The sequence below is a fragment of the Aaosphaeria arxii genome (genome assembly GCF_010015735.1).
Source record: "Aaosphaeria arxii CBS 175.79 unplaced genomic scaffold BU24scaffold_4, whole genome shotgun sequence".
Taxonomy (NCBI): Eukaryota; Fungi; Ascomycota; class Dothideomycetes; order Pleosporales; genus Aaosphaeria; species Aaosphaeria arxii.
In genome coordinates this window covers 4,035,255-4,060,415 of record NW_022983477.1, presented here as the reverse complement: position 1 = coordinate 4,060,415, position 25,161 = coordinate 4,035,255, and the positions used below count along the sequence as shown (strand labels likewise).

The window sequence follows — 25,161 nt, the reverse complement described above, 5'->3', positions numbered from 1 at the left end:
CCCACAGTCGTTGAACTTGCCAAAATCGCACCAGGGCCACTACCGCATGCATGCCATCAGCCAAATCCCTCTTCGCACCTGGCGATTTCGTGTTCTCAATTGCGTAGGGCATCAGTCTCCGCATATGCCCCCCGTGAACACACTCTGGTTGATTCGTGACCTTGACCTGAAATTTCTTACCCGATATCGCGTTCCACAAAACGATCTTGGGTTAGCTAGGATTGTGTAGTCGTCCACGATACCTCGCTGGTTAGGTGGGCAGGTTTAAGCGTGTCATTCGGATTCTTTGTAACGGCTCCAGAATTCGTAGGGTAGGCTGGCTTTGTGCGATGGTTCTAACCTGGATGCAATATCCTCACACTCTCTCTTGTGTTCCCTGATAGACACTTCACACCTTGCACTATGAACAGCAAGCTTCCTATCATTATCGCAGGAGGAGGTATTGTTGGCCTGACGTTGGCGCAGTCCTTGCACAAGGCCAAAGTCCCATATCAAGTCTTCGAAAGAGACCCCTCACCGACGCACAATCTTGAGGGTTGGGGCCTGACGGTACACTGGGCCCTGCCTGCCCTCGAGGCATGTCTTCCACCGAAGCTCTTCGCTCGATTACTGGATATCCAAGTGGATCCTGAACAAGGCATTAACGATACCGGTCGATTTCTTTTCCTCGATCTTAAGACGGGCGAACCGAAATATGTCATCCCACCTTCGAAACGAATGCGTCTTCACCGCCGGAAGCTGCGCGCTCTGTTGCGAGAGGATTTGAACATACAGTGGGACAAGGCACTCCACAACTTTACACAAACGAGCGGGTCCATTCTGGCTCATTTCGAGGATGGCACTACGATCGAAGGCTGTTTGCTGATCGGTGCAGATGGTTCCTCGTCTCGCACACGGCGTCTATTATACGCGTTTGATCCAGATGCGGGAAGTCTGAACCAGCTTCCAATGCGGTTTATGGGGACAACTATGAGGCTGGATCCTTTCCAAGCACAGCACCTGCGCGACATAGATCCTTTGCTCTTTCAAGGATCCCACCCAGACACCGGCGTGTTCATGTGGTGCTCGATCCTGAGCGTACCCGCAACGAATGGTAGTGCAGGGACTGGATACAATGAATACTTTGAGGCACAACTGATGCTAAGTTGGCATTATCGATCAGCGGAAGATGAGGTCCCAGCTACAAATCGTCAGCGGGTCCAAAAGATGAAGGCCATGGCACAGAATTTCGATCCTAATCTCCGGCGGATAGTCTGGGATGTAATGGACGATGCGCCAGTGCTCGAGGTGAAGATAACAGATTGGCTTCCGCGAGAATGGGATGGCATGGATAACCATGTGACTTTAGTTGGCGATGCTGCGCATGCTATGACCATGTTCCGTGGAGAAGGGTTCAACCACGGGATAACAGATGCCGCAAAGTTAGGCAATCTGATAGTGGAGGCGTTCAAGAATGGGTATGATCCCGATCTCTTGGAGCAAGCAGTCGAGGTGTACGAACAGGAGATGCGATCTCGGACATATGAGGCTGTATTGCTGTCGCGGCAAGCATGTCTGGATGCCCACGATATCAACAATTTGAGTCCTGATAGTCCGTTGGTCAGCAAAAGGGCGAGAATTCTTGAGCCTGGGAAGAAGCGTGTGATATAATAGTCTCGTATGTATGGCGAGATGGCTTGGGCCAACTTTAGGGTACCAAAATCTGAAGGGTTCGCAGGAATAGCTGCTAGAAGAACATTAGGGAAGCCGACGTCGAAATATAGTTTGACCCCAAGCAATAAATATTACCACTCTCCGCAACAGGAAAACTTCTGTTACCACCGTCCCGCAATGCACGCGTGGACGGCTCTACCCGTGCCGCACAGGGTCTTGGAACTGCTGCACGCCGAATGAGGCATACAAGCGTTCACCAATTCAAGGTCGTGACAGAGTGTCGGTACCGCAATCCATGGCGGATAGTGCAGTTTATCTGGGTATTTCAGCATTGTGGCATGCATGGCGCCCTTGTATATTGCCCTGTGATTCGCACGGCCTGACTTTTCCTCCTTTCTCGCTCGCTTCGTTGGGTTTTCTTTCTTTTTCTTGACGCTGCTCGGGTTCGCTTTCGCATTGCGGACACCGCCTCGATGGCGATGCTTCCGGCCGCACCAATCACACGCGTGCACGGCTACGGGAGGTCCCATCTCAGCAAACCTTAAACAGCCTACACACAAAGAGTCGTTCACTAGAATTTCAGAGACTATGATACGTACGTATCGTCGATGTGTATTTTACTATATGGGTATTTCTGTTCTACAAAATGGTGTGGCCGTCCCAAGAATCGATCCGGGGAATCTTAACCCAAATACATGCTTGAACGCCTCGAAGGAAGGTATCATGACAAAAGAAATAAGAAAACCAATAACGGGATTTTGGCCTTTGGCTCAAAGCCCTTTTAGTACGCATCTCTCGAGTAATCCCCATAGTTCTTAACAATATTCTCGAACACCTCATCCAGCGTAGCCTTACCGACACTGTAGAACTCGATCCCCAGATCCCCCTTCACGAACTCTAGCGCCCTAGTCAAGCCGACCAGATCGCGGCCCTCAGCCGGGATCTCGAAGCGGATCTGCCCGCCCTGAGTCTCACGGCTGATCTTCGCATCCGGGAACGCGTAGTTGATCCACTGCCTCATGATATCGAGTTCCTGCTGGGTGGTGCGCGGCGCGGAGCGCGCGACGAGGTGGATATGGAAGGAGTCTCCCGCGCGCTTCTTGAGCGCCTCCCGCTCGCCGATGGCAAGCATGCGGGACGACACGATGCCGATGCGGTCGGCGAGGGCGTCGGCTTCCTCCATGGAGTGCGTCGTGAGGACCAGCGCGCGCCCGCGAGACACGGTTTGCAGGGTACGCCACATGTTTCGCTTTGCGTTGGCGTCGAGGGCGCTGGAGGGTTCGTCGAGGACGAGGACGCGCGGGTTGCCGACGAGGGCGACGGCGAGGGAGAGCTTGCGCTTCGTGCCTCCGGAGAGCTTTTGGGCTAGTTGGTTGGTCCAGGGGCCGAGGCCGCAGGCCGCGATGACGGTCTTCACGTTGTGTTCTACGTCGATGACGCCTCGGGTTCTGGCGAAGAAGCGGAGGGTTTCTGCGACGGTGAGGACGTCGGCGGAGTCGAATTGCGGGCATACGCCGAGGTTGGAACGGGCGGCGATGGGCGAGGACGTGATTGAGTGGCCGGCGATGGTGATGCTGGAGGAGGATGTAGAGGGGCGGAGGTCTCCTCTGATCATGGAGATGATGGTGGATTTTCCTGCACCGTTTGGTCCGAGGAGCGCAAAGATCTCGGATGTTTGCACGCCGAAGGTGACGTGGTCGACTGCGAGGTTCTTGCCGAAAGACTTGCTAACATTCTCGACGTGAAGATCGGTGTTGTGGGATCGAAGGCGTTTGAGCTCTTCCATCAGATCACCCGTCTGCATCTCGGTCTTCTCGGAGTCGTGGATGATCGTTTTCTTACCGAAGGCTGGGATGGCGAAAGAGCTGTCCCACCATAACAGAATTACAAAGAACAGAACATTCTGGATAACGAGGTACAGGATCGGTCCACCAAACAATTTGAGAGAGGAATACGAGTGGCCATTGCAGAGAGTTGCGAACTGACCCAACCCGATATCGAATGCCCTTTGAAGGCTGATCGCGGGCGAGAAGATGGCCATACCGAAAAAGAGACTGTTCATCTCAGCTTCGAGCTCGGTCCATTCCACAGTAGACGTCACACCGAGGAGACCACCGAAGTATGCGAAGTACATGATCAACTGGTACAATGCGCAGATGAACCAAGCTGTCACGGCAGACTTGGCGAACATGGAAACCAAGTAACTGAACAGCGCAGATGCCGTGCCGTAGAGGAACATGATAACGAAGATGTAACCCAAGCCGACCCAGATAGGCGTGGAGTTGTAGAGTAACACCGTGGCGACGGCAGATGAGAGTGCAACCAATATGCTGTCGAAGGCAAGATGCGAGCTCCATAGGGGAAGAGGTCGAATGCCGTTGGAATATTGCATAGACCGCACGTTCGAGAGTCGTTCATTGGTAGGGTAGAGCGCGAAGAAAGCCGGATAGGCGCATAGGAGGATGCCATAGTAGACCGTAAAGATGAGAGGATCGAATTTGTACATGACAGGCAAAGCGTTGTACGCGAAATTGTAGAATCCGGCCGATATCTTCACGTTGCTCAGCATCATGTTGAAAAAGTTCATCGTCCCAGCTATGAAGCGATAGTCGTAATCTCCAGCTAGGATCATCACCGTCGGATCGTTCTCGTCGAGCCAGAGTCCGGCATCCGCAGGTCGATCAATGGGTTCCAGAGGGTGTGCAGCTGCGTAAGCCTGTCTGTCCTTGACGTAGCCGGTGAACTCGTCGCGAGTGTCGACCATGATCAATTGCTTCTTGAGATCCGCAAGATTGTCAAAGCCGGAATCGGTGTATCCATCGTATTCGTTGCCGGTAAGGCCTCGCGGGTAAAGGTCAACAATCTGCTGCAGCTTGCGATCTGTTACTAGTCTGCTTGGTCCGATGACAAAATTGTGCGCTGTGGATTTGCTCAGATCGTATCGGTAATCAGAGTCGAATGTGCCGACGTTGGGGTCGGGGCATGCCATAGGTTTGTCCATCTTCTTGATAAGAAATGGCGCGACTCCGGCACCAACAAGAGCGATAGCGAGGGCGACAAAGTAGGGGATGAAGCGACGACGCAAGATACGGAAACGCTTGCGGTAGAGAATGTACCACTGCTTGAAGGCAGAGATAGGTCGACCACTGGTCAGCTCGTAGTTCTGGTTCATGTCCACCACAACATGTTCTGGTGTTTCCTCGATGACAACGGCTTCCTTGCCCTTCTTCTTTGACTTCTTCTTCTCCTCGGGCATTGCGGTGGCCTGAGCATCCTGCATGGTATTTCCAGTAACTTTGAGGAACAGTTCTTCCATCGTGGGACCAGAGACTTGGTAGTCAGGGACGTTGTGTCGTTGCAACTGCTCGACCAACTCGGCAGCAAGTGCAGGTGAGGCGACACGGAAGACCATCTGATGCCTCGTAATCTCCCTTTCGATGGGGCCAGAAATCCGAATATCCAAGTCAATCGCCTGGGGAATCTTAACAGTATAACCATTTCCGAATGTATGTTTCAATGTGGCGGCCGTACCTTCAGCCCTCAAGGAACCCTTATACATGATCGCGATGTGATCAGCCAAGAAGTCCGCCTCGTCCAAGAAATGTGTCGTCATGATAATAGTACGTCGGTCACGTTCAGCGAGAAGAATCTCCCAGATCCTGCGTCGGGAGATGGGATCGAGACCAGTAGACACTTCGTCGACGCAGCAGACAGCACTGCCTCCAGCAAACATCATCGCAAGTTGTAGTTTTCGCTTCTGTCCTCCGGATAGCGTGCTGGCTTTTGCGGGCAGCTTCTTCTCGAGATCACAGCTTCGGACAAGCTCGGAAATGACTTCTTCGTTTACAGTGGCGGTGCACTTCAGATCGCTGAAGATTCGGATGTGTTCTTCGACGGTGAGTTCGGGCCTAAGGTAGAGGGTATCGTTAGAATTTGAGCCTCTGATGATCAACTGTGCTGAGACACATACCAGATAACATTAGCTTGCGGGGCATAACCGAGGCCACCCCTGGGATCGATGGAAATCATTCCGGACGTCACTTTCGATTCACCCGAAATCGAGTTCAGGGTGGTAGACTTTCCACTACCATTGGGTCCTAACAAGCACAGGATTTGACCACGGTAAGCATTGAAGGTCAGATCCACCACAGCATGGACGTCCTCCTTCATGCCAGTGAAGATCTTCTTGAACAGCGAGGGAGTATACCTGGAGTCTGATTAGAAATATCCAAATGAAAGAACGCAAGGACGTACGTTTTGCAGAAGCCAGAAAGCACAACAGCAGGCTCCCTTTCGCTCTGCGGGATCACGAATTTACGGTTTCCAGACGCCGTGGAGAACATGAAGTGCTCGACGACGAATGCTAGGATCGGATAAAGCACGATCTGGATGATGAGAAAGATCCAATGCAAGTACAGAGGGATTCGCCATCTGATCTGATCGTTGTCCGGGATCTCGGCCATCATGTCGACCTTGGTGGCTTGCAATTCCCAGACAGCGAGTCCGGTGATGAAGTATGTGTAGTTGGCGCTTGGGAACAGAAGACTGAAGGCGATGACCGTGCTACGCTTCTGCTTGGCTAAAGTTTGGGGTAAGAAGGCGAAGACGAGCGTGATGACGCACATGATGGCACCACTCAACTGGGCCTTTTTGAAAAAGGAGGCACCGAGGAGGGAGAAAGACGTGAACGCGAGTCCAGAGAAGATGTGGTATCCGACCGGGATTCCTCGAGAGTATTCAGGGAACACGACCGTGCTGACGACGATTCCTATAGCGAGCCAGCTCGGAAGGTATATCATTGCGAACGAAATATAGGTCGAGATCTGTCGAATGAGTCGGGCCTTGATGGCCGATCCACCTGGGATCATAGTGTCGATGAGGCCTGACATACCCAGCCCACGCTCGGTAGCGACATGCGTGGTAAGATGATACACGAGTCCGATCATGGAGAAGACGAAGAGGGCCCCGAAAAGGTTGACGCAGAACTCGAGATAGTTGTTATCCCTGATCTCCGATAACCTGGACTGGGGATAGGTCGTGAAGACAATGTCTTTGAGGGTCTCGGGAAGCTTCGTGGCGTTGCTGTTTTGTCCACCAGGGTTCGATAACGAAATAATGGCCTCGTCGATGGCGCGTTGGAAGGGTAGGAGATAGACCTCGGGGCCATACTTATCGGTCCTTACGTCGACGATGCCACCCAATACTCCCTGGTCGCCTCGAATGGTGTAGTTCCATGTTCCCCTGGAGCTATTCTGGGTTCCTTGGGTAGCACTCGATAGGAAGACAGCGGCTCCGAAACACTTGGAAGCTCCATTGTACACACTTTGGCACATCTGTGCAAGATCTTGGGTGCTATTGAAGGTAATTGGGGTTTTCCCCGCATCAGAGACCGTTTGTGATAGAGACTTGATGACCGTGGCGACATCGCCTTTCATCCCCCCATCAACGAAACCAACGATGGAGTGCTCAGAGCTCGCGGCAAGGCCATCTTTGAACGACCGGATCTTTCAAATCCATTAGAAATGCCTCAAATCGATATCCGACGGATGGAATCTCATGTTCGTTACAATGGGGCAAAAAATGGAGAACTCACTGTGTGTGTATCTGAGATTCCCCAGAAAGTAGCGGACCTGAAGAATATTTTGCTATAAGCGACGAGAAGGACAACGGCTAAGGGAATTGCAATGGCGCGAATGAAAGTCGATATGTATCTTCGAGCACAAATGAGGATCAGGTTCTTGCGGACCAACGCCCACGTTTGCCTGACGAAGAGGCTCATCTTGACAGCATTTGACGATTCAAATTAATCTTTTGTTGACCAAGATTTGCCAAAGGGGAAAGTCAATGGATCGCGGGATACCTATATAACACGTATTGTACGCATTGTCCGTGAAGACGGTGTAGAAGTTTCGCCGACTACGAGTGTTTCCCCATCGAAAGTCCGCCTTCCTGAGCTGTTGCAGCAGACATAGTCCAGGGGATGGGCGATCATAAGGCACAGCCTCAAACCGTTACAGAGCAATAAAGATTCTCGTATTCATCCTTGCCAAGGCTATAGGGCCACTGAAGCTTCATTGGGCAAGGGAATTAAAAGAAATATTGTTAGCCACAAGCACTTAAGCTTTCATTGGCGGCATGATGCCAAAGCGCACCTTTGCAGGAGCGGAAAACTGGGGTATAATATGATACCAACGGGTGAAGCATCGGTCGCTCAATGATTGGCGTTGGTGCACATTGTTAGAGCCCGCTAACTCTCCACTCTCGTTTCAGGATAGGGCGCCTTAGAAGTTGATACGGAATTGGGAAAGCGACGGCTTTGAAAAGGTGCTCAGTAAGCTTGACTGGCCCGTTTCAGTACTAGGGCGGACTCTTCCCTTTCACCAGTTTCCTCAAGATCGGAAGTTTTAATGACCCATCTCCTTGCACTGAGTGGACGAAGACATTGATGCTCTTGCACGGGGTCCGAGTTTCATCGTACACAGCCCTATACTTCGGAATCAAATTCTTCTATGTGAAATATCAGTTCGATCGATCATTACCAATGCTAACATATGTCTCCTCGGCCCTACCTCGTACTGCTGCTTCTCTTCTTCACACCAGTGACACCACATTTTGGATTATTCGTTACGATATCCCTTTGGACTTAGCACGGACCTCCCAATTATAGATAGCATAGCCCGACTATGGTCAACACGATACTCGGTCACGAAGGCCATGCAGGACTATTGAACTCACGCGACACGCGACAGACCCTTAACGTTCTCAATTTTAACTTCAGAGGATCAATCCTTATGGATTTGGATAGGTTGAGGAACGTCCTCGTAAATTACACCACATCAGATCCTGCGAGAGACTCGCCTCACTACCGAGCAGATACCATAGCGCTACTTTGTAACAAGGCACACTCGTCCCGACCACTGTCCTCTATTGGAACCAATCGGAATCTGAACTGCGACTAAATGCGGGCCAAATGTTGATCTCTCGTATTCACCTTCCCGAACCACCGTCACTGGAACTCATTTGTGCCGACCAATTCTGTTATTGCTTACCCCTTTTAATCACTCGCGCGCTGCGTCAAGCGTTCTCAATTGCCTGGTTAAGCTATTACATATGATCGAGCTACGACCAATTCGTCGCCATTTGTGCGGGGGAGGCTTTTCGAGAAAAACGCCTTACATGTGGCCAGCGCGTCACGCCTGATCGTAGAATAGTGAAATACGCGCCGAAAGCGTCCTATTGTGGTAGCACCTTGTTGGTTGGACGACTATCACTTAATTGGCAATCGACGATGCTCACATGCTGTGAGAAGAGAGAGTTGGGGATGTGCCTAGGCAAGGAGATACGCATAACGTGTCAGTAGCTTCTTCGATTTCACATGCATAGGATGTTCAATTGTTTGGTGACAATTGCTTCCGCAACCCGATTCTATTCGTGATATTTCCGTTGGGTTAGGGGCCTCTGGCTAACATTGGAAATCCCCGCAATCCTACGTGAAGTTGGTTCACTATTGACATGAGACCATCAACGATGCCTCTCTCATCGCTTGAAACATGCTATCTCACTGTCTCCTGATATGAAAAAGCATGTTGATCTGGGCTTCGTCCTCTCCTTCAGGATCATCTTCAATCGGCTCGTATTTGCACCAAACCTCAACCCTGTCAACTGTGGTCCTTTCGCCGAAGGTTGACTTGTGCTGCAGCAGGAACCAAGCGATTCCATTGCCATTCGGGGAAGCTAGAAGAGCTTTTCCCTCCTCACTATCCATGGGATACGAGACCCGACGTTCCCATGAAAATGATGCGCAGTCATCCTGCAAGTTCGGCGAATCGAAAACGAATTCGATAATCGATTCGGTGAGATCATTTATGATATTGAGGTTGGCGAAGTATTGGATGTTGGATGCTGGCTTCTGACGCGCATTTGCATGTTGAACCCAGTCGATGTAGGCCATATCCGACCAGCGTGCCAACTTCGGGAACGTATAGACTGGCGGACTCTTCATATGCTGTCCCGCGTAGCTCGGAGCCCACCGCGACCAGCCGATCATAACTCCGTCGTCCACATTCTGACAGAGGGAAAGTAATTAGCAAATGAACGCAATTACGTGATTGGGGCCACGTATCAATCGGGCAGACGTTCTGAAGGGTCAATGATAATTACTACAGTAGTTGCTTTTGCCCGACCTGATGACCGCACAAACATAGTCACCTTCCATGTTTTTACTCACCATGATTGTGCAGTACATCCCAGCTGTAGAAGGATATGTCACACCGTCGTGGACTGTCTCAGTGGTATGTTCCCACCCATGGAGCCAATTCGGTCCTCCCTCGTGTTGCCTCCTGCTGCTCGCACCAATTGCTGAAAGAAAAGTCGTATCAGGCTTCCCACGTTCAAAGTCCCTGAAGTATACTGAATTGGCCCTGGTCCAACCCCAGTCCGCGATATCCTCTGTGAACAGTCAGTATATGAAACGCAACTCGGATGGTGTAACATCATACGTGGATTCCTCCATTGACTCTCCGCAGAGCCACCTATGCCAGGCACAAAGTTGCTCACTTCAGAGTCTTTCGCACCCATAGCTCCAAGTAGCATGCAGCCTTTCGTAATGAGAGCTTCGAATTCCTCCTCGGTGAGGTCGGCTTTCTGGGCACTGTCTCGCCGGACCCTTCGCCTTGTTCCGCCACCGGCAAAGGCTCCGTACCCAACATGAGGAGGCCCATACCCGACAGTAGATGCCGCGGACAGATTCACCGAGCCAATGGAGTCTTCGATGAGTGCACGGGAGACATCCACCGGCGATCCTTTGGTGATGGCGAAAAGAGCAGCGGCACCCCCGAGCAGAGTGACTATCCTCATGATCGCCGAGTCTGCATACAGTGATGGAACGTGATCGTGTAGATCCCACAATATACGTAATGACTGGACGAGTTGAGGGGGGGAATCTGATTGTCGGGTCGTGTTGGAGTATTGGGTTGTTGGATGGTGTGCCGTGGTGTTCACAAATAGAGGTTCCTCAAGGCTCTCGTGGCCAAGGCGCAGGTGAAGGTGAAATTGGTAGGCCACACTGGCCGTTCTCAATCACCTGCAACCAACTATTCGTCAGAAAAAGCTATGACTACGTTCTCAAGAGAATGAATTTTATTACATTATCGGCGAGGGGGTGATTGATTAGTACTCTAATATCAATTCAATTCATTTCTAGTCCGCTAGACAGAAGATTGCCAGCATGTCCCTCTAGATTCCACCTTGCGATACAACATGATCACTCATCCCTCGTTGTTATCTATCCTCTTTTCGAGTTCGACGGAGCGATGCTATGAGGCGCTCCCTGCGTCCCGGTTTCTTAATTTCCTTTTCGACTTCGCCTTTCGAATCGAACGATGTTGGAATACGCTCTCTACTAGATATGGAACGCTCTAGTGCATCTCTCTTCGAACCAGTTTGCCTCATCACCAGCTCATCAGATGTCCGTCTTTGAGGTGAGGGGAAATAGTCGCGGGTGGGAGTTGAGCGGTCAACATGGTATGTCCGTGTCCGCGAACCTCTTTCTTCCACGATAATCTCTCGCTCCGTACGAGACTGTCGAGATGATCCCGTATTGATGACTATCGTGGGCGTTGACGAAGAACTACCTGCCCTATCCGTTCCCCTCGGCCGAATATTCCCGTCGGTTCTTGAGCGAACGTCGTAGGATGTTGTTCTTCTGTTGCTGCCTCGACTTGTTGAAGTTTCGATGACAACTTGGGGAGTTCTGTACGTGCTGCCTAGATTGGGGCGAGAAATACGAATTCTATCGCCTTCAGGGCCAAGACTTTCTCGACGTTGGGCCAGCAGAGGTTGAGGGGACGGTGATCCGTCCACGAGCGAGGGTAAGTTCACATTCGAAAGGCGATGCACTCCCCGGACCCGGTCTCTCCTATCCAACTCCAGCGTTTCTTGACTTCTGTTACGACGATTTCGCTCTGGACGATAAGCTCTCTCTTCACGACTCGCTCTCTCTGCCGCAATAGCTGCCTGAGCCTCTTTCGCTCTTCGAGTGTCTCTGTCTTCTGGATTTAGTCTCTCTGCTCGAATCTCCTTTGTTCTGTCAGCTAGCTTCTGGATCTCTGATTTGTCCAGCACTCTCAGGACGATCACGCAGTCCGCCCTCTCCTCAAAGCGCTCATGGGCTTCCTCGAGCGCTTGAGGGTTTACTAAACGACGATCAATCTTAGTCCACCGTGCTCCAACAGGAATATCTTTTCCTTCAAGAGCATCTACGCGAGGGGCCACACCCTCTCGAAGGGGTTCAGTGTCCTCTGGGAATGCGCTGCGAGGCTTTCGTAGTATACCTTTTGGCTCTTTACCTGCACGAACAGATTGCTTTGCGGGGTTCGATGAACTGGCGGCCCGCTCTTGTTCCTTATATATTTCCTCCATGTTGTTTTCTGGCCGAAAGGTGAACGAGGTGCGTTCGTCAGATCCGAACACAGATTCGTTCGCATGCCTGGCAGCCAATTCATGATCAACCGTGTACTTTGAACCTGAATTCCTTGACCCTTCCTTTGGAGGATTATCACTTATAGAAGAGGTAGGTACTTCTGTTGGTGGTACCGGAGTGCTCCGATCGTTCGCAGATACCGTTCCAACCGTATCATCGATCCGACTCTGTTTTCCTGATGTCTCATATAGCGATATATTTTTGTTAACGCCATCGTGGACGTTATCAAATAGCAGATCGTGGTTGTTTGGATCGGTTTGTGATGGTTCAGATATGCCCTGGAAATCTCCACTCAGAATTCTCCGTTGATTCTGTGCTGCTGCCTGGGCCGCTGCCTGTTGATGCATTCCGGGCCATACTCTATTGTTGGATGAACTATCCTGTTTTTCTAGGGTTTCTTGATCTTCAAGAACTGGCGACTTGTGATGTGGTAGATAGTACGGACTTTCCATGACACTCGCCATGTCGTGTTTCTGTCCAAAGATTCGGTAGTGCGTTGACAGATTGTCAGCCAACAAAAACTCCATGCCACATGATTGGCACCTGTGGAGAGCAGGTTTTCGATTTTCATCACCCTGGACACCCTGGGCCACCTGCGATGAGGGCTCTATTGTGGTGGTGGGCGTGGGTTCGAATTCCGTGTCGTCCACCGCTGAACCGGTGTTTTGACTCATGTCAGCTGCCCTGTCGAGATTCGGCTCATTGTCTTGCCCTGCACCACGTCCCTGCCTAGATATAGACCCAGACGTACGGCCCTGTTGACCATAGCGATTTATTTTATCAAAACCCCGAGTGGACGGTGGCGGGCCTGGATCCCTCACAGAACGTCTAGGAGACTGGTTGTCCACAAGAAGACTGCTAGGCCGGGTTCCTCGTTCGGTGCTTCCAACGCGCGGTCGGCGCCATGCGGGTTCTGTGTCACGATACATGGCCGCTATATCAGTGTAAGAATATCCCTCGTCGTCGAGATCAGTAGGTTGAGACGAGCCGACGATGGGTTCTCTGCGAGGGACAGTCTCTCTCACAGGCTGCCTGTTTGATTGGGATTCTCGCTCGAGGTCTTCACGGCGCGATTGACTATCGCGATACCTAATTGCTGGATCGGTGTAAGAGTCTTCATCTCTATTGACAGAAGCGGAGTTGCGCATATCTTCAGCCAGATCTAATGAGGCGTATGGATCACCGCCAGAATCCACGGGATTTGCGTTGAAAGTAACTTGTTTGTCTTCACCTGGATTCAGACCTTCGATGGGTTTCAATGTTTCAGGTAGTCTCTCCCTTATTTCTTCCGGCGAGCTTAGCGGTGCGCCCTCAATGGATTCGTCACTAGAGGAGCCCAACAAGCCTCTCATCATTTCATCCCATAAGGGGTCTATGGGGTCTTGATGTGTCTGATCTGTATCCTGAGGCATCTCTCTCTCTTTTCCTTTCCTTTGCATGTTGTCATTCGAATCAGCTGGCTCTGTAACTGGCCCGTAGTCGGCCCCATCAACAGTCGGTTTTGGAACTTCGAATCGTGGATCCTGTACTATTGTCCTTGAAGGTTGCTGGAATTCAATCGAATTTGATCGGTCAAGCTGATCATTTGGGTGATCATCAGGCTGACCTGCCGCGCTGGAGATACTGTTCAGTCCAAGGGACTCGGCGAACGAGGCTACTTCATGAATTGCAGAATCTTTTCGCCTTTCCATCTCAGCATTTCCATTCGTGTTAATAGAACTTAGTTCTTTCAACAGGGCCTGGCACTCGCCAAGCCAGCGCGTTTTCTGGTCGGAGCCGATTTCGATCGAGGGGTCACCAGACCCGACAGTTACATTCCAAAAGAGCCGACGAAATTGCTCGACGAATTCCTCAACTCTTCTACTATCGTCTCCATCGTCACTACCGTCGGAGCTACCGTCGTCTTCCCATCCCTTTGTTATTGGATTATCTTTAAAATCGTCGAGCGGCTCATCCTCGGTGGCTTCCAGATTTGGAGGAAGCGCAAACAGCGCCAATTGTTCCTGATGGTGGCCCAGATGCTTTTGCAAAGCCCGTAATGTCATTTCCTTACCACACAATGAACATATCGTGATATCTGCCAATTTGGCGCTGCGTGTTGCTGTCCGTTTTAGGGCAAACATCATCTGGTCTCCAGATATCTCTGGATGAGTGTCCTTGACGTGGGAATCAAAATCGGGCTCGTTGTTGAAGAGCTTTTCACAGCCTTCCACGCATTGCCACGCAGTTCTGTGAGCCTCTAGTTCGTGCTGAAACCAGGCATGACGGGAGTCGTAGAGTCGATCTGCGGTTGTGCAGTGCTCGAATGTGCAGCAGTAAGGATGAAGATCTCGGTAGACGTGTTGCCTAGGTCAAGTCAGTACGAATCACCAAATAAGTTTAAATATACACACTTCCAGGCGGCGGTCGTATGAATTGAGACAATCATGAAACAGAGAGGACATTCGAAATATTCCTCTTCACGGGCTATCTTAGGAAGTGGTGGGATTCTGATCGTAGAGTTGACCGAAGATGCGTACGATGTTTGAGAAAGCGCATCGTCATTATCAACAATGGTACTCGAATCTTCGACAGCTATCTTAGGCAAAGGAGATGCTTCTGTACTGTTTGTTGTGTGTTCTGTTCGAGGCTCCTCAAATCCAATCGTTTCTACTTTCTTGGCAAGTTTGTTATGATGCTCCTCGCGATATGAGAGATATTGGCGACGTCCAGATATCGCCTTGCCTAGTCGCTCAGAGAGGTAGTTGTCTTCAACCTCAAATTTTGCCCTAACGTGTTGAATGTCATGAGCCTCGAAATAGGATTTATCAACAATGATAGTGCTGCGGTATTGACTATTTGGTGCTGGGTCTCGGATGGACATTGAAAGTCGAAATAGACAGGTCACGGTGTTCTTGACACTCGCATTTAACTGTTGCAGCTCTGTGTCACTTTTAAGATCTGCGCCGTCATCAGAATCAATATCCGACTCTGAATCAGTGTCTGAGTCGTCCAGTTCATCCCACGGAACTCTTTCGCCCTTCACAATCGCTAACGCTGTAGTTGGTTAATTTCCATGTCCGTAAGAGAATGTCAGGGATTCTTACCATCCGATAGCGACTCTTGTAGGGCTATTAGAAGGTTCTCCGTTTCTGCCTTCAAGTGTGCAGCATCTCGAAGTCGATATTCAAGAGATCGACGTCCTTTTCGGTGTGCAGCGATATTTCCGGCCCAAATTTTGAAGCGATCAAACTCGTCTTGAATTGCTTGCGGTCGTACTTGATCTCCATATCTTTCAGATTCTGTCAACGCTTGTGAAAGGCTTACAAAGCCTCGCCCACATGCGTCAACACGGGTAGAAAGGTGTACCTTATCCATCGTGAAAGTTGGCTTTGTATGAAGCGAACCGCAAATTTCCCAGGATGTCCGTTGGCATCTATGTTCTATCAATGACGAGGCTCGGTGGACTACCAGCGCCCAACTGTAATGATTTGCGTGTAACTATCTGTACTTCTAGCAGAAGTAGAACAGGCTAACCGTAGTCGCCGACGCGTTTACTTCCAACTACATGAGTACAAGATGTGCGCAGGAAACAAGTCGACAAATGATAACTTTAGATACTTCATAGCTCTTGCAAGCAAGCAAAGGTGTTAATGAGGCTCTTACAGGGCGGGGTGATGACGAATGGATGCAGTCACGCTGTTGGGGGCCAAAAACCCCACTTGTAATGTTAAATCCATGGACGCTTGCACATTGCTAAGCCTTCCTCTTCAGCCGCTCTAGACATTGCCGCATCCCACATGTTCATCTTTGAACTCTACGACTTCATCAGATAGTTTTTGCCTCTCGTGAATCTTTCGGTCTTTCAATCTTCTCTGGATGGCCTACCGTGCCGTGCGGTCAGTCAAAACGTAGAGGCTGAACGGCTCCAGTGATATGGCATGCGAATGGTACGTACCACAAGCTGACGTGGAAATATCTCTTAACTGTACAATTACACAGGTAGAAATACCATTGACAGGTCGTTTCGCTCCATAGGATTCAACGTCGACTGTACAATCTCAGCAAGCCGCCATAGAATCCTTTCTCAGCCAAAATGTCAGGTATAGAAATTGCCGGCCTGGTATTGGGTGCCATCCCCTTAGTACTCGCCAGCCTCGAGTTTTATGCGGATGGAATCGCAGTAACAAAACGTTATTTGAAGTTCAAGCACGATTTCAAAAGCATGTTGGTAGAATTGAAGACCGAGAATACGATGTGCATCAACAGCATCACAATGCTACTAATTGGCGTTGTCAAGCCAAAAGAAATGAATGACTTCCTCGAAGATCCCTGTGGTGATAAATGGAAGGATCCCAAATTTGAGAAAAAACTCAAGGAGCGGCTTGGCACAACATATGAGTCTTATCTCGATACCATTAGGGAGATGAATAATGTTGCAATTGTGTTCAAACAACGCCTAAAGCTTAACGACTCAGGTCAGGTAGGTTCCATGACACTTTGTTCTTGTGCTTTTGAAGCCATATTCAGCTAACTACTTTGTATAGCCTCAATTTACAGATCAGAAGACATTCAAGGAGCATTACAAAAGGCTCAAATTCAGTATCCAAAAATCAGATTATGGCGACTTGATGTCTAGATTGAAACAGTCTAACACCGCACTTCACCGTATGACAACACAGACGATTTCTCTTGAGGCCCTTCAGCAATCAAGCAAGCTCCATCGGGCCCAAGCAATTCCAAAATTCAACGTTATCAACGATCGCGCACATGGCTTTTACTCTGCTCTACGTTCCGGATGGAAATGTCCTTGCCACGCCAACCACAGTGTCAGTCTTCGCTTAGAGACTAGGATGGACGATGTTGCAAGCGACGATGACTCCGAAGATTCTGACGACGAGTCAATGCGAGATCCTTTCCATGTCTTGTTTCGCTACAGTCACCTTCATGCTGCCAGTCCAACAAGTCCCGGGTCTCCCAAACCATGGACGTGGGAAGAAGCAGACGTACGGATAGTTGAAAAGCAATCCGTTCCAACCCCAGCTGCAAGCGGTCCTGGGCCTAAGGGTGTTCGTTTTGCGTCACAAGCTAGGAACGCTGTCAAGGCAGCTCTAGACCCTAACTCCAACATGAAGCCTATACAAGACTTGTGCGCAGCAATCTGCACCCTTCAACAACCACAACGAGAAGTTTGTCTCGAACTACTGGCCACCGAAATCGCAAAACAGAAATATGGCGTTCACATCTACCCAGAAAAGGATCCTCCACAGAACCCAGAAGCGTGGACTGTCAAATCCCTTCGGCATGTACTGCAAGATTCCAAGTTCACTCGCCACGACCGCCTGCGGCTTGCCGTAACTTTGGCCTCCAGCGTCCTTCAGCTGCATGAGACGCCTTGGCTTGACGACAACTGGAGTAAAGACCAAATCTTCTTCATCAAACGCTCAGACAAAACCATTTATGATCATCCATTCGTATCTCAACACTTCAACACAACACAACAATCAACTCCCACCCCACTCCCAGCGGCTTTGACGAGGGTAATTCGAAACCAGACATTGTTCGCGTTGGGCGTATCCCTAATCGAACTTTGGTATGGAAAACACCTGAGCGAGCTTCATAAACTCGAAGATGGACCAAAGGACACAGGCGATATCATGAATGATCTCATGACGAACTACGCTACAGCAGATCGACTAGTCGATGAGTTGTACAGCGAGGCAGGAGGGAAATATAGCGATGCGGTCAGGAGATGCATTAGATGTGATTTTGATCATCGAGCAAAAAGTCTTGAAGATGCTACATTTCAGAAGGCAGTTTATCAGGGTGTGGTGAATCAACTGAAAGAGAACTTCGATTTTCTCTACTGATGGGGAGCAGAAGAAGAAAGGACGAAATTTGTGGCTTCATTTGAAGTCAGAGTATGGACGAAATACGCTCACACACAAGCTATTATGTTGTACTCGTCTCTTTGCCTAGGCGTTTAAAGCTATCCGATACCAATAAGCATAACATAGTATTCATACATACGAGCACAACCCGTGTCGGAAATGTCATATTATTTACGTTTGGTCATGACAATTGAAAAGTAAGAATATCTAAATAGCAACTGGATTTTATCCCAAAACTGGCAAAGGGTGCATCATTCGTACGGCTCCTCCTATCACCATTACATCAGTAAGTAGTGTAATATCACATCCAAGAATGCGGAGACAAAAACGATTGCTACTAGTTGAGGACGAAATTTAGTCTATCGGGGAATACCCAGTCCCTTGAACACATTGAGCGGCCCGATCCGGATCCATTCATCCACCAAAGATTGATCAGGGACCCAAACCGAACCTAGCATCCCTGCAGCATTTGCGCTGGCCTTCTCTACGAAAGCGTTCCTTCTGGGGATGACTATCATCCAGTCCTTCCAAAGAACTACATTGTGGGGACATATTTCCCCTTCAAGACAGTCGGTAGCACTTTTCGCTTGGTCCAATAGTTTCCGATAATTGTGCTCTAAATCCCCGGCGGCCGTCTTCCCAAATCCGTCGACAAAATGCCAGCTGAAGTACAAGATCGGCACTGTGGTCTGGCCATTGCTTCCCTCTACATACGCCTCAAAAGCTTCCGGAGGTCCTCGTAATCCCTGCATATGCTTGTGAACACGACTGCAGCCTGCCTTCTCTGAACAGTTATAAATGATGTACATGTTTGGAAGGCTGTCCATCGTTGTCAAAGCAGCCGCAAAATCCTCACGGTCCAGAGGCTCGTGCTGCCTTCGATAAGAATCCACCGTGAGCAAGATAAGTTGTGGCTTGTCCACGCAAAACAGGTTCAATGCCAGGTCGTGAGTGTTGCCCAATCGTGCAAGGACTAGGCGCTCATCTGGCACGTACATGTCGCTGCCTGGACCCCATTTTCGCGCTTTTTGGTATGTTGGGTCCAATGCAGCTCCCACGGTGTGGGGTTTTCTGGTTAGGGAAGGGCAGATACGAAATTCGATCTGCGAGCTGTCATTAAAGAATCCTGTAGATAGACTTACGCCTGTCTTACAGGAAAACCATTATAATCTTTCTTGACCACCTCGTGCGGACCGTAAATGATTATACCCTCGTCTGTCAACTTCTCAAAGATAGTGATTATTGAATCTTCTGTGAATGACCCCATGTTGAGTATTGATGTGATGATTGCCCACTAGGTGGGCGAGGACGCGGGACTTATTCAGGACATGGGGCCGCAATGGCGCCGTGTTTTCGGGGGTAGGGTCACCTTTCTGGCAGTGCCATCCAAACTGAAACACGCAACGCCTAGAACCGCGTTTTGGCCCCCAATGCTGCGCAGGCACGCACTCAGACCGCTTTGTGTTTAGGCCGCATGAGACTGGTAAGAAAGTCTCGCCAAGTGATAGCTGCTATCGTTGAGTTGAATTTGCTCGAACAATCCATCATCATCACTCTTAACATGAAGAAATTCTAGCAAGCTGCAACGAGCAATCATGGATTTGAAGATCGCCCCAGCCCCAGAGGGACAGGATGGGCCCGAGTACTCTAAGCTCGGGTCTACTCTTGTTACTGAAGAGGTCCCCCAGCGACCAATATCACGAGATGGCCAGCATATTCAACGGCACGCCCAACTAGCAGACTTGAATGTCAATGAACTCGACCACAACTACGACGTCGACCCAGATGACTATCCGTTCGCAAACATTGACTCGGCGCAAGAGCTATTCTCTGCTGTTCTATACCATGAGCATCTCAGCAAGGACCAGAACTTTGGTGCAGAAACCACGATCGAGTGCTTGAAGGTAGACCAGAAGGACGCACTTTGGAAAAGCCTGGACGAGGATGGCCTAAGAGCGACAGTGAAAGATGCCAGCGAACTTTGGAACAATGTCCCAGCGCTTTCTACAGGATCACAAGCAGCAGAGCACACTTCAAAGCGTGAAGCTCTCGTTCTCTTCGTTCCGCTCATTCCCGCTACATCAGACTCTTCTTATAAGTATAGCCTCCCTATGACCCGATCGAGCGTCGTGCATCTGTTTGAGGCCCTCCGACTGGATGCTGCATTTTTGTCAAACATGCTAGGTCGGCCCGATTACTGGGCACCCCAAACACTATGGGATCAAGAAGGAAGCACTTTTCGCGGTTGTGATTTCTACTGTCAACACCCCCGGTGGAATTTGAACGTGCAGGGTGCTCCGTTGTCGGTCTACTGCAAATATGACGCTCAAAGAGACCTGACCGTTTACATTATTTCACACAAAGAAGGCGACACGGTAATACAATCCTTGCGCAAACTTCTGGATATTACTGTGCGGCACAAAGCACGGAACCATGTCGCGAACCTGCTACTGGACAGCCCTCTCGACCTTCAAGTCATGATTTCGAATTTGAACTTCGAATCATCGAAATGGCACGTTGCGAAATTTCGGCGGCTCCAATGGGATGTGGTCAACAAAGTTGACGACCATCTTGCGGGTATAGAAGCGAGAGATCGCTCGAAATTGGCAGAGCTTCTCAAAAAGCTACAGATTGTTGCACAAAATGTGGACTCCCACCTCGCCAATGCAGATGTCTTCCTTTACTCAGCACAGGCCATTCGCGACACGTGTATGAGGCTCAACGTATCGAGGAATCCAATGATACGACAACGGACTCTCGACATGATTAGACATGTCATCACGAGCATGGACAAGCAAAAGATGTGGTTCGTTAATTACAAAGGAAGGAAAGAGGCGACTATGAATCTGCTCTTTCATATCACGACGCAACAAGACGCACTGAATAACATCGAACTTGCATCCGACATGAAGAAAGACAGCACAAGTATGAACGCCATAGCTGCCCTGACCATGGTGTTTTTACCTGGGACATTTACAGCCGTAAGCATGCATGGCCTGATTGATTAAAGTGATGTAATACTAATGCCCAGTTCGTGCAGACACTTCTCAGCACCGAAATATTTCAAGCTGGACCAGGTTGGACTCAGTTTCAAGTCACTGGACTCTTGTGGCTTTGGATTGTAGTCACTGTGCCCATCACCGTTGTGACCATGACCTGCTGGTGGTTGTATAAGAACAAAAAGTCGAATATGATCGAACCTGTGAAGCTTTGGTTCAAAGATGACAGCAAAAGCTATGGATCTTAATGTTTCTCCCCAACCCTAAAGAGTTGGAGTCGTTCACAACAACTGAAGCCGTACATGGAGAAGGATCTCAGGAGTCTGGTTTGAATGCAGAACGGTCCTTCTGGCACGATTTAATGACTGTATTGCTATGTAGAGTCTCGATCTTCTCATTTCAACGACTATAATTTTACTTTATTCGAAGTTGGAGTTTAGGTTCTGTCACGCAAAAATGGTTCTCTTGTTGATAACACCGACAAACATATTGTATAGCCAAGTCAAAACCTATGCCAGCAGAAGAGATGTCTTTTTGAGAAAGCAATACACTACGCACTGGATTCTGTCTCGACAGTGTCAGGTGTTGACTAGACTCTTAACTATGTCTACGGGACAAAAAGCAAGATGGTGGACAGCAATTTGAACAAATGAGAATTTGAAAGTTCAATATTGAGATATTTATTTACAGTCTTCCATTCAAGACACTCTAACAAGACCAGAGGCATTTCAGTAACTCGTGATTATTCTACTGCTGCCGTCGCACCTGGATTTGATTTGCCGATATCGTTGTTTTTGAGTACATCTGCCCAGACGTGCCCTGCAGCTCGTAGGCGCCAGCACCAGTGGCACCCACAGATTTCCCACTTGCCAAGGTAGCGCTCACTGCAGTAAAAGTAATGGTTCCAAAGTTGGGTGTAGTAAGAAGCTCGCCAGGAGTTACTTGGTAGCCCTGTACGAACCAGTTGGCGGCCAAGGCGGTCAATCTTTCTGGGTCGGCAGTCGCGGGAGCAGCGACTGTTTGGGTCGTCTTCCTATTTTGAGTTTTGTTTTCAATGACAACAGTGCCGGTGTTTGGTGATGTCAGAGATGCCGTAACTGTGATGGAATCGCTGGCCCTGACGGGCACAGATGATGAGGTGTCGGTGGCTGTCTCTGGATAGAAAGCTGCCCAGGAGCCGAGAGTTCGATTATAGACTATTCCGCCGCCAACGACATATGTTTGATCGGTCGTATCTCCAATTCCAACCCAGATAGATAGACGAGAGTTTCCACTCAGGTTGGGAACGGAGAATGTTCCAGTGACTGAAGTGAATGAGTCGCCCGCTGGGGCTTTCAACACCGCACCACCACGATTCAAGTCGAAAGCTGCAAACGAAGTTGCTGCAAAGCAGACACCCCCTAGAATAGTTGCAACTTTCATGTTGGATAAGTTGAATAAGGCTCTTGAGTAGGTCAGAAATATGAAAATGGAAGTCTGAAGTTCGGTAAATCCAATGAGAAGGGATGAAACAATGTAAGACGGCCCAACGAGGCAAGATATACCATACGATGGAGTACAATAGTGACTACAAGGTACAAAGGAAGCAATGGCCCCCGTCGATCGATAGCAGCACAATCAGCTAATCCCAAGAACTCAAGAGGCTCTGGCTGCATTGGTATTAATCAAATATATTCTACCGGGTTGATACGACTTCTTACCCGTTTTCTCAGCTTCTATGCTGGTAATCGAGCATGGCCGGTGGTTGTATAATACGAAGCGTGGGATGTGGAGGTTGTTTTTGCCTTCGCTCCAAACCCCTGCTGTATGTGGAAGTATTCCATTCTTCCATCTGCTTTAGGAAGAGGCTAGATCGGATTAGAATAGATGTGGAGCAAATCCTTCACTATTGAGACCAAGCATATGAAATGTGGAGGCTGGCTATTGTCCGCGAGGGCAGGGTCATGATGGTTTAATATATGACAATTACTCCCGCGCCGGCTTGGCGGACATGGTAATGAAGGTTATATGAACGTGTAAGTCCCAAGGCCAACTTTAACCTCATTCTAACAGGTCTTCGCCTCTTGATTTGACGAATCTCAATATGATGAGAGATTGGTACCTCCATTTTATGACTGAGAAAGCCTGAATAATGTTGGAAAAACAACTGCCGAAACTACGGAGACTATGTTGATATTAACGTTCGCGTGCCATTGAAGCTCACTGGCTGAGACTTTCTTTTGTCTTGGATGTCCTGGCTAATGACAAATATCAAGCAACCTGGAACTCGAGAGTTCTGGAAGGGTTGGTTTGATCGCGGTTCAAACCGAAAGCAACCACGTACGAGCTTCAACCAGACTGGTCCATTATCTCGTGTTACTCGAATTCGCCGATCCTTAGTCCAAGGGTAGGAGATTGGTCGGGCTTCGACGTCAAACCCGGAAAAGGTTGTTTGGTTGTGTCACCACCAGTCCTGAATCCGGGCGGTAGGAAGAGTTGTCCAGATCATGACAAGCCCCATGCTTGCTGGGCGCCAGGATGTGGAGCCGCAGCTTGTCACTGCAAGTACTCTTGGGTATAGAACAGTCCCATTTCCTGCTTGTGATGCATCCGCCATGTTATATGATATAAAACACTAGGCATATCTCCAGCGTGCGTTTGTCCTTCGTGCTTTCTACTGTATCTAGTTGAGAACACTCGATCCATCAAAATGAAGTGGAACTCTGCAGCTACTCTCGCTCTTCTTGCACCTAGCAATGTGCTTGCATTGCTTCGATTCCCATGTGCTCAGCTGGTCATAGACCGCCTTGACCCATTGGTCAACCCAGGCCAAGCACCGTCCCCACATCTTCATCAGATTCTAGGAGGAGTAAGTAGTCTGGAAACAATGGGCCAGATCGCGTTTGAATAGTATCTAAGTTGTTTCAGAATGCTTTCAATACCACCATGGATCCGTCGAAAGACATGCCCAAGGAGTCGACTTGCACATCTTGCCAATTCAGCGAGGACTTTTCCAACTACTGGACAGCCGTTCTGTATATCAGCTCCATCAAGAATTAAATGACAAAGTGCTAATCAATACTAGATACTTCAAGGCGAAGAATGGCACGTACAAGCGTGTACCACAAATTCCGAACTCTGGATTCGAAGGTGTCAACGGTGGTATGACAGTTTACTACATGCAGGACGGTCTTTACAACTTCCAGCAAACATCCAAGGTCACAGCTTTCAAGCCAGTCAGTACTACTTAGCGACAGAAAGCATTCATCACCTGACCAAACTAGGGCTTCCGCATGTACATTGGAGATGTCAATGCCAGGACAAAAGAGCAGATGGAGAAATTCAGGCAGCTCACCTACACCTGTCTCGAGAACATCAACACTCGTGACCCTCAAACACTCGATTTCCCGACCAAGCCTTGCAAGACTGGCATCATGACTGCTCTTCGTTTCCCAACTTGCTGGGATGGCAAGAACTTGGACTCGCCCGATCACATGGCTCATATGGCCTACCCCGAATCGTGGGTGACCCTTCCAACCGTTAGGTCTATTACACTGACAACATAACAGCGGTACCTTTGAGTCTGGTGGGCCATGCCCTGCCAGCCATCCAGTTCGGATGCCCCAGCTCTTCTATGAGGTGATTTGGGACACTTCGAAGTTCAACAACAAGGCTGATTGGCCTGCCGATGGATCGCAACCATTCGTCTGGAGCTTTGGTGATGGCACCGGCTATGCCAATCATGGTATGTTTAGGTACTCAGGAACTAACCGAAGCTGAGACTAATATCGAGCAGGTGATTATCTCTTCGGGTGGCAAGACGACTCTCTCCAGCGTGCCATGGACTCGCCATGCTACCAGAACTGCCCTACCCTTAAGACTCAGAACGCTCAAGCAATGAACAAGTGCACCGTGAAGCGCCGTGTCAATGAGGATATCGACAGCTGGGTTAAGGAGCTTCCTGGAGGTCATCAGGCGAACTATCGCAAGTAGACTATATAGGCTACGGCACGCTTCTATGAATTTGCTCGGCATTGGGGGAGATACTCATTGTTTAAATATGATAATCTGATTAATTTATTGCGAGCTTAGTGAAGCTGTAACTTTGCCCAGTTGAAATTAACTATATTATATCAAATTATTATGTTGAGAAGTACAAGACTGCACAGTATGTGACTAC

General features: G+C 49.4%; 9 protein-coding genes across 9 annotated transcripts; 4 read left to right on the top strand and 5 right to left on the bottom strand.

Annotated features, from left to right (window-relative positions):
* The first annotated feature begins 281 nt into the window (after positions 1–281).
* Positions 282–1,770, top strand: BU24DRAFT_207545 (FAD/NAD(P)-binding domain-containing protein). The gene has a single exon (XM_033521896.1). It carries the CDS (start codon positions 403–405, stop codon positions 1,648–1,650), a length of 1,248 nt encoding a protein of 415 aa, XP_033385005.1. The 5' UTR covers positions 282–402; the 3' UTR covers positions 1,651–1,770.
* A 472-nt stretch (positions 1,771–2,242) lies between these two features.
* BU24DRAFT_370562 (P-loop containing nucleoside triphosphate hydrolase protein) lies at positions 2,243–7,448 on the bottom strand. The gene is made up of 4 exons (XM_033524434.1): positions 7,247–7,448; positions 5,908–7,157; positions 5,618–5,860; positions 2,243–5,561 (listed from the first exon to the last, which is right to left on the bottom strand). Exons 1-4 carry the CDS (start codon positions 7,430–7,432, stop codon positions 2,435–2,437), a joined length of 4,806 nt encoding a protein of 1,601 aa, XP_033385004.1. The 5' UTR covers positions 7,433–7,448; the 3' UTR covers positions 2,243–2,434.
* Positions 7,449–9,211: 1,763 nt separating this feature from the next.
* On the bottom strand, positions 9,212–10,738 carry BU24DRAFT_451148 (uncharacterized protein; the record flags this gene model as incomplete). The annotated part of the gene is made up of 3 exons (XM_033531080.1): positions 10,152–10,738; positions 9,881–10,101; positions 9,212–9,718 (listed from the first exon to the last, which is right to left on the bottom strand). The coding sequence occupies exons 1-3, from the start codon at positions 10,507–10,509 to the stop codon at positions 9,212–9,214; spliced, it is 1,086 nt and encodes a 361-aa protein (XP_033385003.1). The 5' UTR covers positions 10,510–10,738.
* Positions 10,739–10,806: 68 nt separating this feature from the next.
* On the bottom strand, positions 10,807–15,754 carry BU24DRAFT_423040 (uncharacterized protein). Its single transcript, XM_033528134.1, has 3 exons — positions 15,220–15,754; positions 14,527–15,169; positions 10,807–14,479 (listed from the first exon to the last, which is right to left on the bottom strand). Exons 1-3 carry the CDS (start codon positions 15,488–15,490, stop codon positions 10,933–10,935), a joined length of 4,461 nt encoding a protein of 1,486 aa, XP_033385002.1. The 5' UTR covers positions 15,491–15,754; the 3' UTR covers positions 10,807–10,932.
* A 112-nt stretch (positions 15,755–15,866) lies between these two features.
* Positions 15,867–18,215, top strand: BU24DRAFT_423039 (uncharacterized protein). Its single transcript, XM_033528133.1, has 2 exons — positions 15,867–16,595; positions 16,660–18,215. The coding sequence occupies exons 1-2, from the start codon at positions 16,209–16,211 to the stop codon at positions 17,980–17,982; spliced, it is 1,710 nt and encodes a 569-aa protein (XP_033385001.1). The 5' UTR covers positions 15,867–16,208; the 3' UTR covers positions 17,983–18,215.
* Positions 18,216–18,362: 147 nt separating this feature from the next.
* BU24DRAFT_492710 (uncharacterized protein) lies at positions 18,363–19,288 on the bottom strand (the record flags this gene model as incomplete). Its single annotated transcript, XM_033533911.1, has 2 exons — positions 19,157–19,288; positions 18,363–19,106 (listed from the first exon to the last, which is right to left on the bottom strand). The coding sequence occupies exons 1-2, from the start codon at positions 19,268–19,270 to the stop codon at positions 18,363–18,365; spliced, it is 858 nt and encodes a 285-aa protein (XP_033385000.1). The 5' UTR covers positions 19,271–19,288.
* A 169-nt stretch (positions 19,289–19,457) lies between these two features.
* Positions 19,458–21,648, top strand: BU24DRAFT_423038 (uncharacterized protein). Its single transcript, XM_033528132.1, has 2 exons — positions 19,458–20,984; positions 21,044–21,648. Exons 1-2 carry the CDS (start codon positions 19,599–19,601, stop codon positions 21,248–21,250), a joined length of 1,593 nt encoding a protein of 530 aa, XP_033384999.1. The 5' UTR covers positions 19,458–19,598; the 3' UTR covers positions 21,251–21,648.
* Positions 21,649–21,749: 101 nt separating this feature from the next.
* Positions 21,750–22,654, bottom strand: BU24DRAFT_481263 (concanavalin A-like lectin/glucanase; the record flags this gene model as incomplete). The annotated part of the gene is made up of 1 exon (XM_033533162.1): positions 21,750–22,654. The coding sequence occupies exon 1, from the start codon at positions 22,422–22,424 to the stop codon at positions 21,750–21,752; it is 675 nt and encodes a 224-aa protein (XP_033384998.1). The 5' UTR covers positions 22,425–22,654.
* A 1,037-nt stretch (positions 22,655–23,691) lies between these two features.
* BU24DRAFT_391958 (uncharacterized protein) lies at positions 23,692–24,974 on the top strand (the record flags this gene model as incomplete). Its single annotated transcript, XM_033525130.1, has 6 exons — positions 23,692–23,850; positions 23,910–24,016; positions 24,067–24,217; positions 24,266–24,501; positions 24,551–24,726; positions 24,775–24,974. 6 exons carry the CDS (start codon positions 23,692–23,694, stop codon positions 24,972–24,974), a joined length of 1,029 nt encoding a protein of 342 aa, XP_033384997.1.
* Positions 24,975–25,161: the final 187 nt, after the last annotated feature.

What these genes read in the sequence shown, in the direction of transcription:
- BU24DRAFT_207545 (XM_033521896.1), top strand. Translation starts at nt 403, where the DNA reads ATGAACAGCAAGCTTCCTATCATTATCGCAGGAGGAGGTATTGTTGGC.
- BU24DRAFT_370562 (XM_033524434.1), bottom strand. Translation starts at nt 7,432, where the DNA reads ATGAGCCTCTTCGTCAGGCAAACGTGGGCGTTGGTCCGCAAGAACCTG. An exon ending in GAATCTCAGATACACACACA is followed by an intron (nt 7,158 to 7,246) that starts GTGAGTTCTCCA and finishes TGGATTTGAAAG; the next exon opens with ATCCGGTCGTTCAAAGATGG. An exon ending in GCTAATGTTATCTGGTATGT is followed by an intron (nt 5,562 to 5,617) that starts GTCTCAGCACAG and finishes CCTCTACCTTAG; the next exon opens with GCCCGAACTCACCGTCGAAG.
- BU24DRAFT_423040 (XM_033528134.1), bottom strand. Translation starts at nt 15,490, where the DNA reads ATGGATAAGGTACACCTTTCTACCCGTGTTGACGCATGTGGGCGAGGC. An exon ending in ACAAGAGTCGCTATCGGATG is followed by an intron (nt 15,170 to 15,219) that starts GTAAGAATCCCT and finishes AACCAACTACAG; the next exon opens with CGTTAGCGATTGTGAAGGGC. An exon ending in CATACGACCGCCGCCTGGAA is followed by an intron (nt 14,480 to 14,526) that starts GTGTGTATATTT and finishes GACTTGACCTAG; the next exon opens with GCAACACGTCTACCGAGATC.
- BU24DRAFT_423039 (XM_033528133.1), top strand. Translation starts at nt 16,209, where the DNA reads ATGTCAGGTATAGAAATTGCCGGCCTGGTATTGGGTGCCATCCCCTTA. An exon ending in AGCTTAACGACTCAGGTCAG is followed by an intron (nt 16,596 to 16,659) that starts GTAGGTTCCATG and finishes TACTTTGTATAG; the next exon opens with CCTCAATTTACAGATCAGAA.
- BU24DRAFT_423038 (XM_033528132.1), top strand. Translation starts at nt 19,599, where the DNA reads ATGGATTTGAAGATCGCCCCAGCCCCAGAGGGACAGGATGGGCCCGAG. An exon ending in TACCTGGGACATTTACAGCC is followed by an intron (nt 20,985 to 21,043) that starts GTAAGCATGCAT and finishes CAGTTCGTGCAG; the next exon opens with ACACTTCTCAGCACCGAAAT.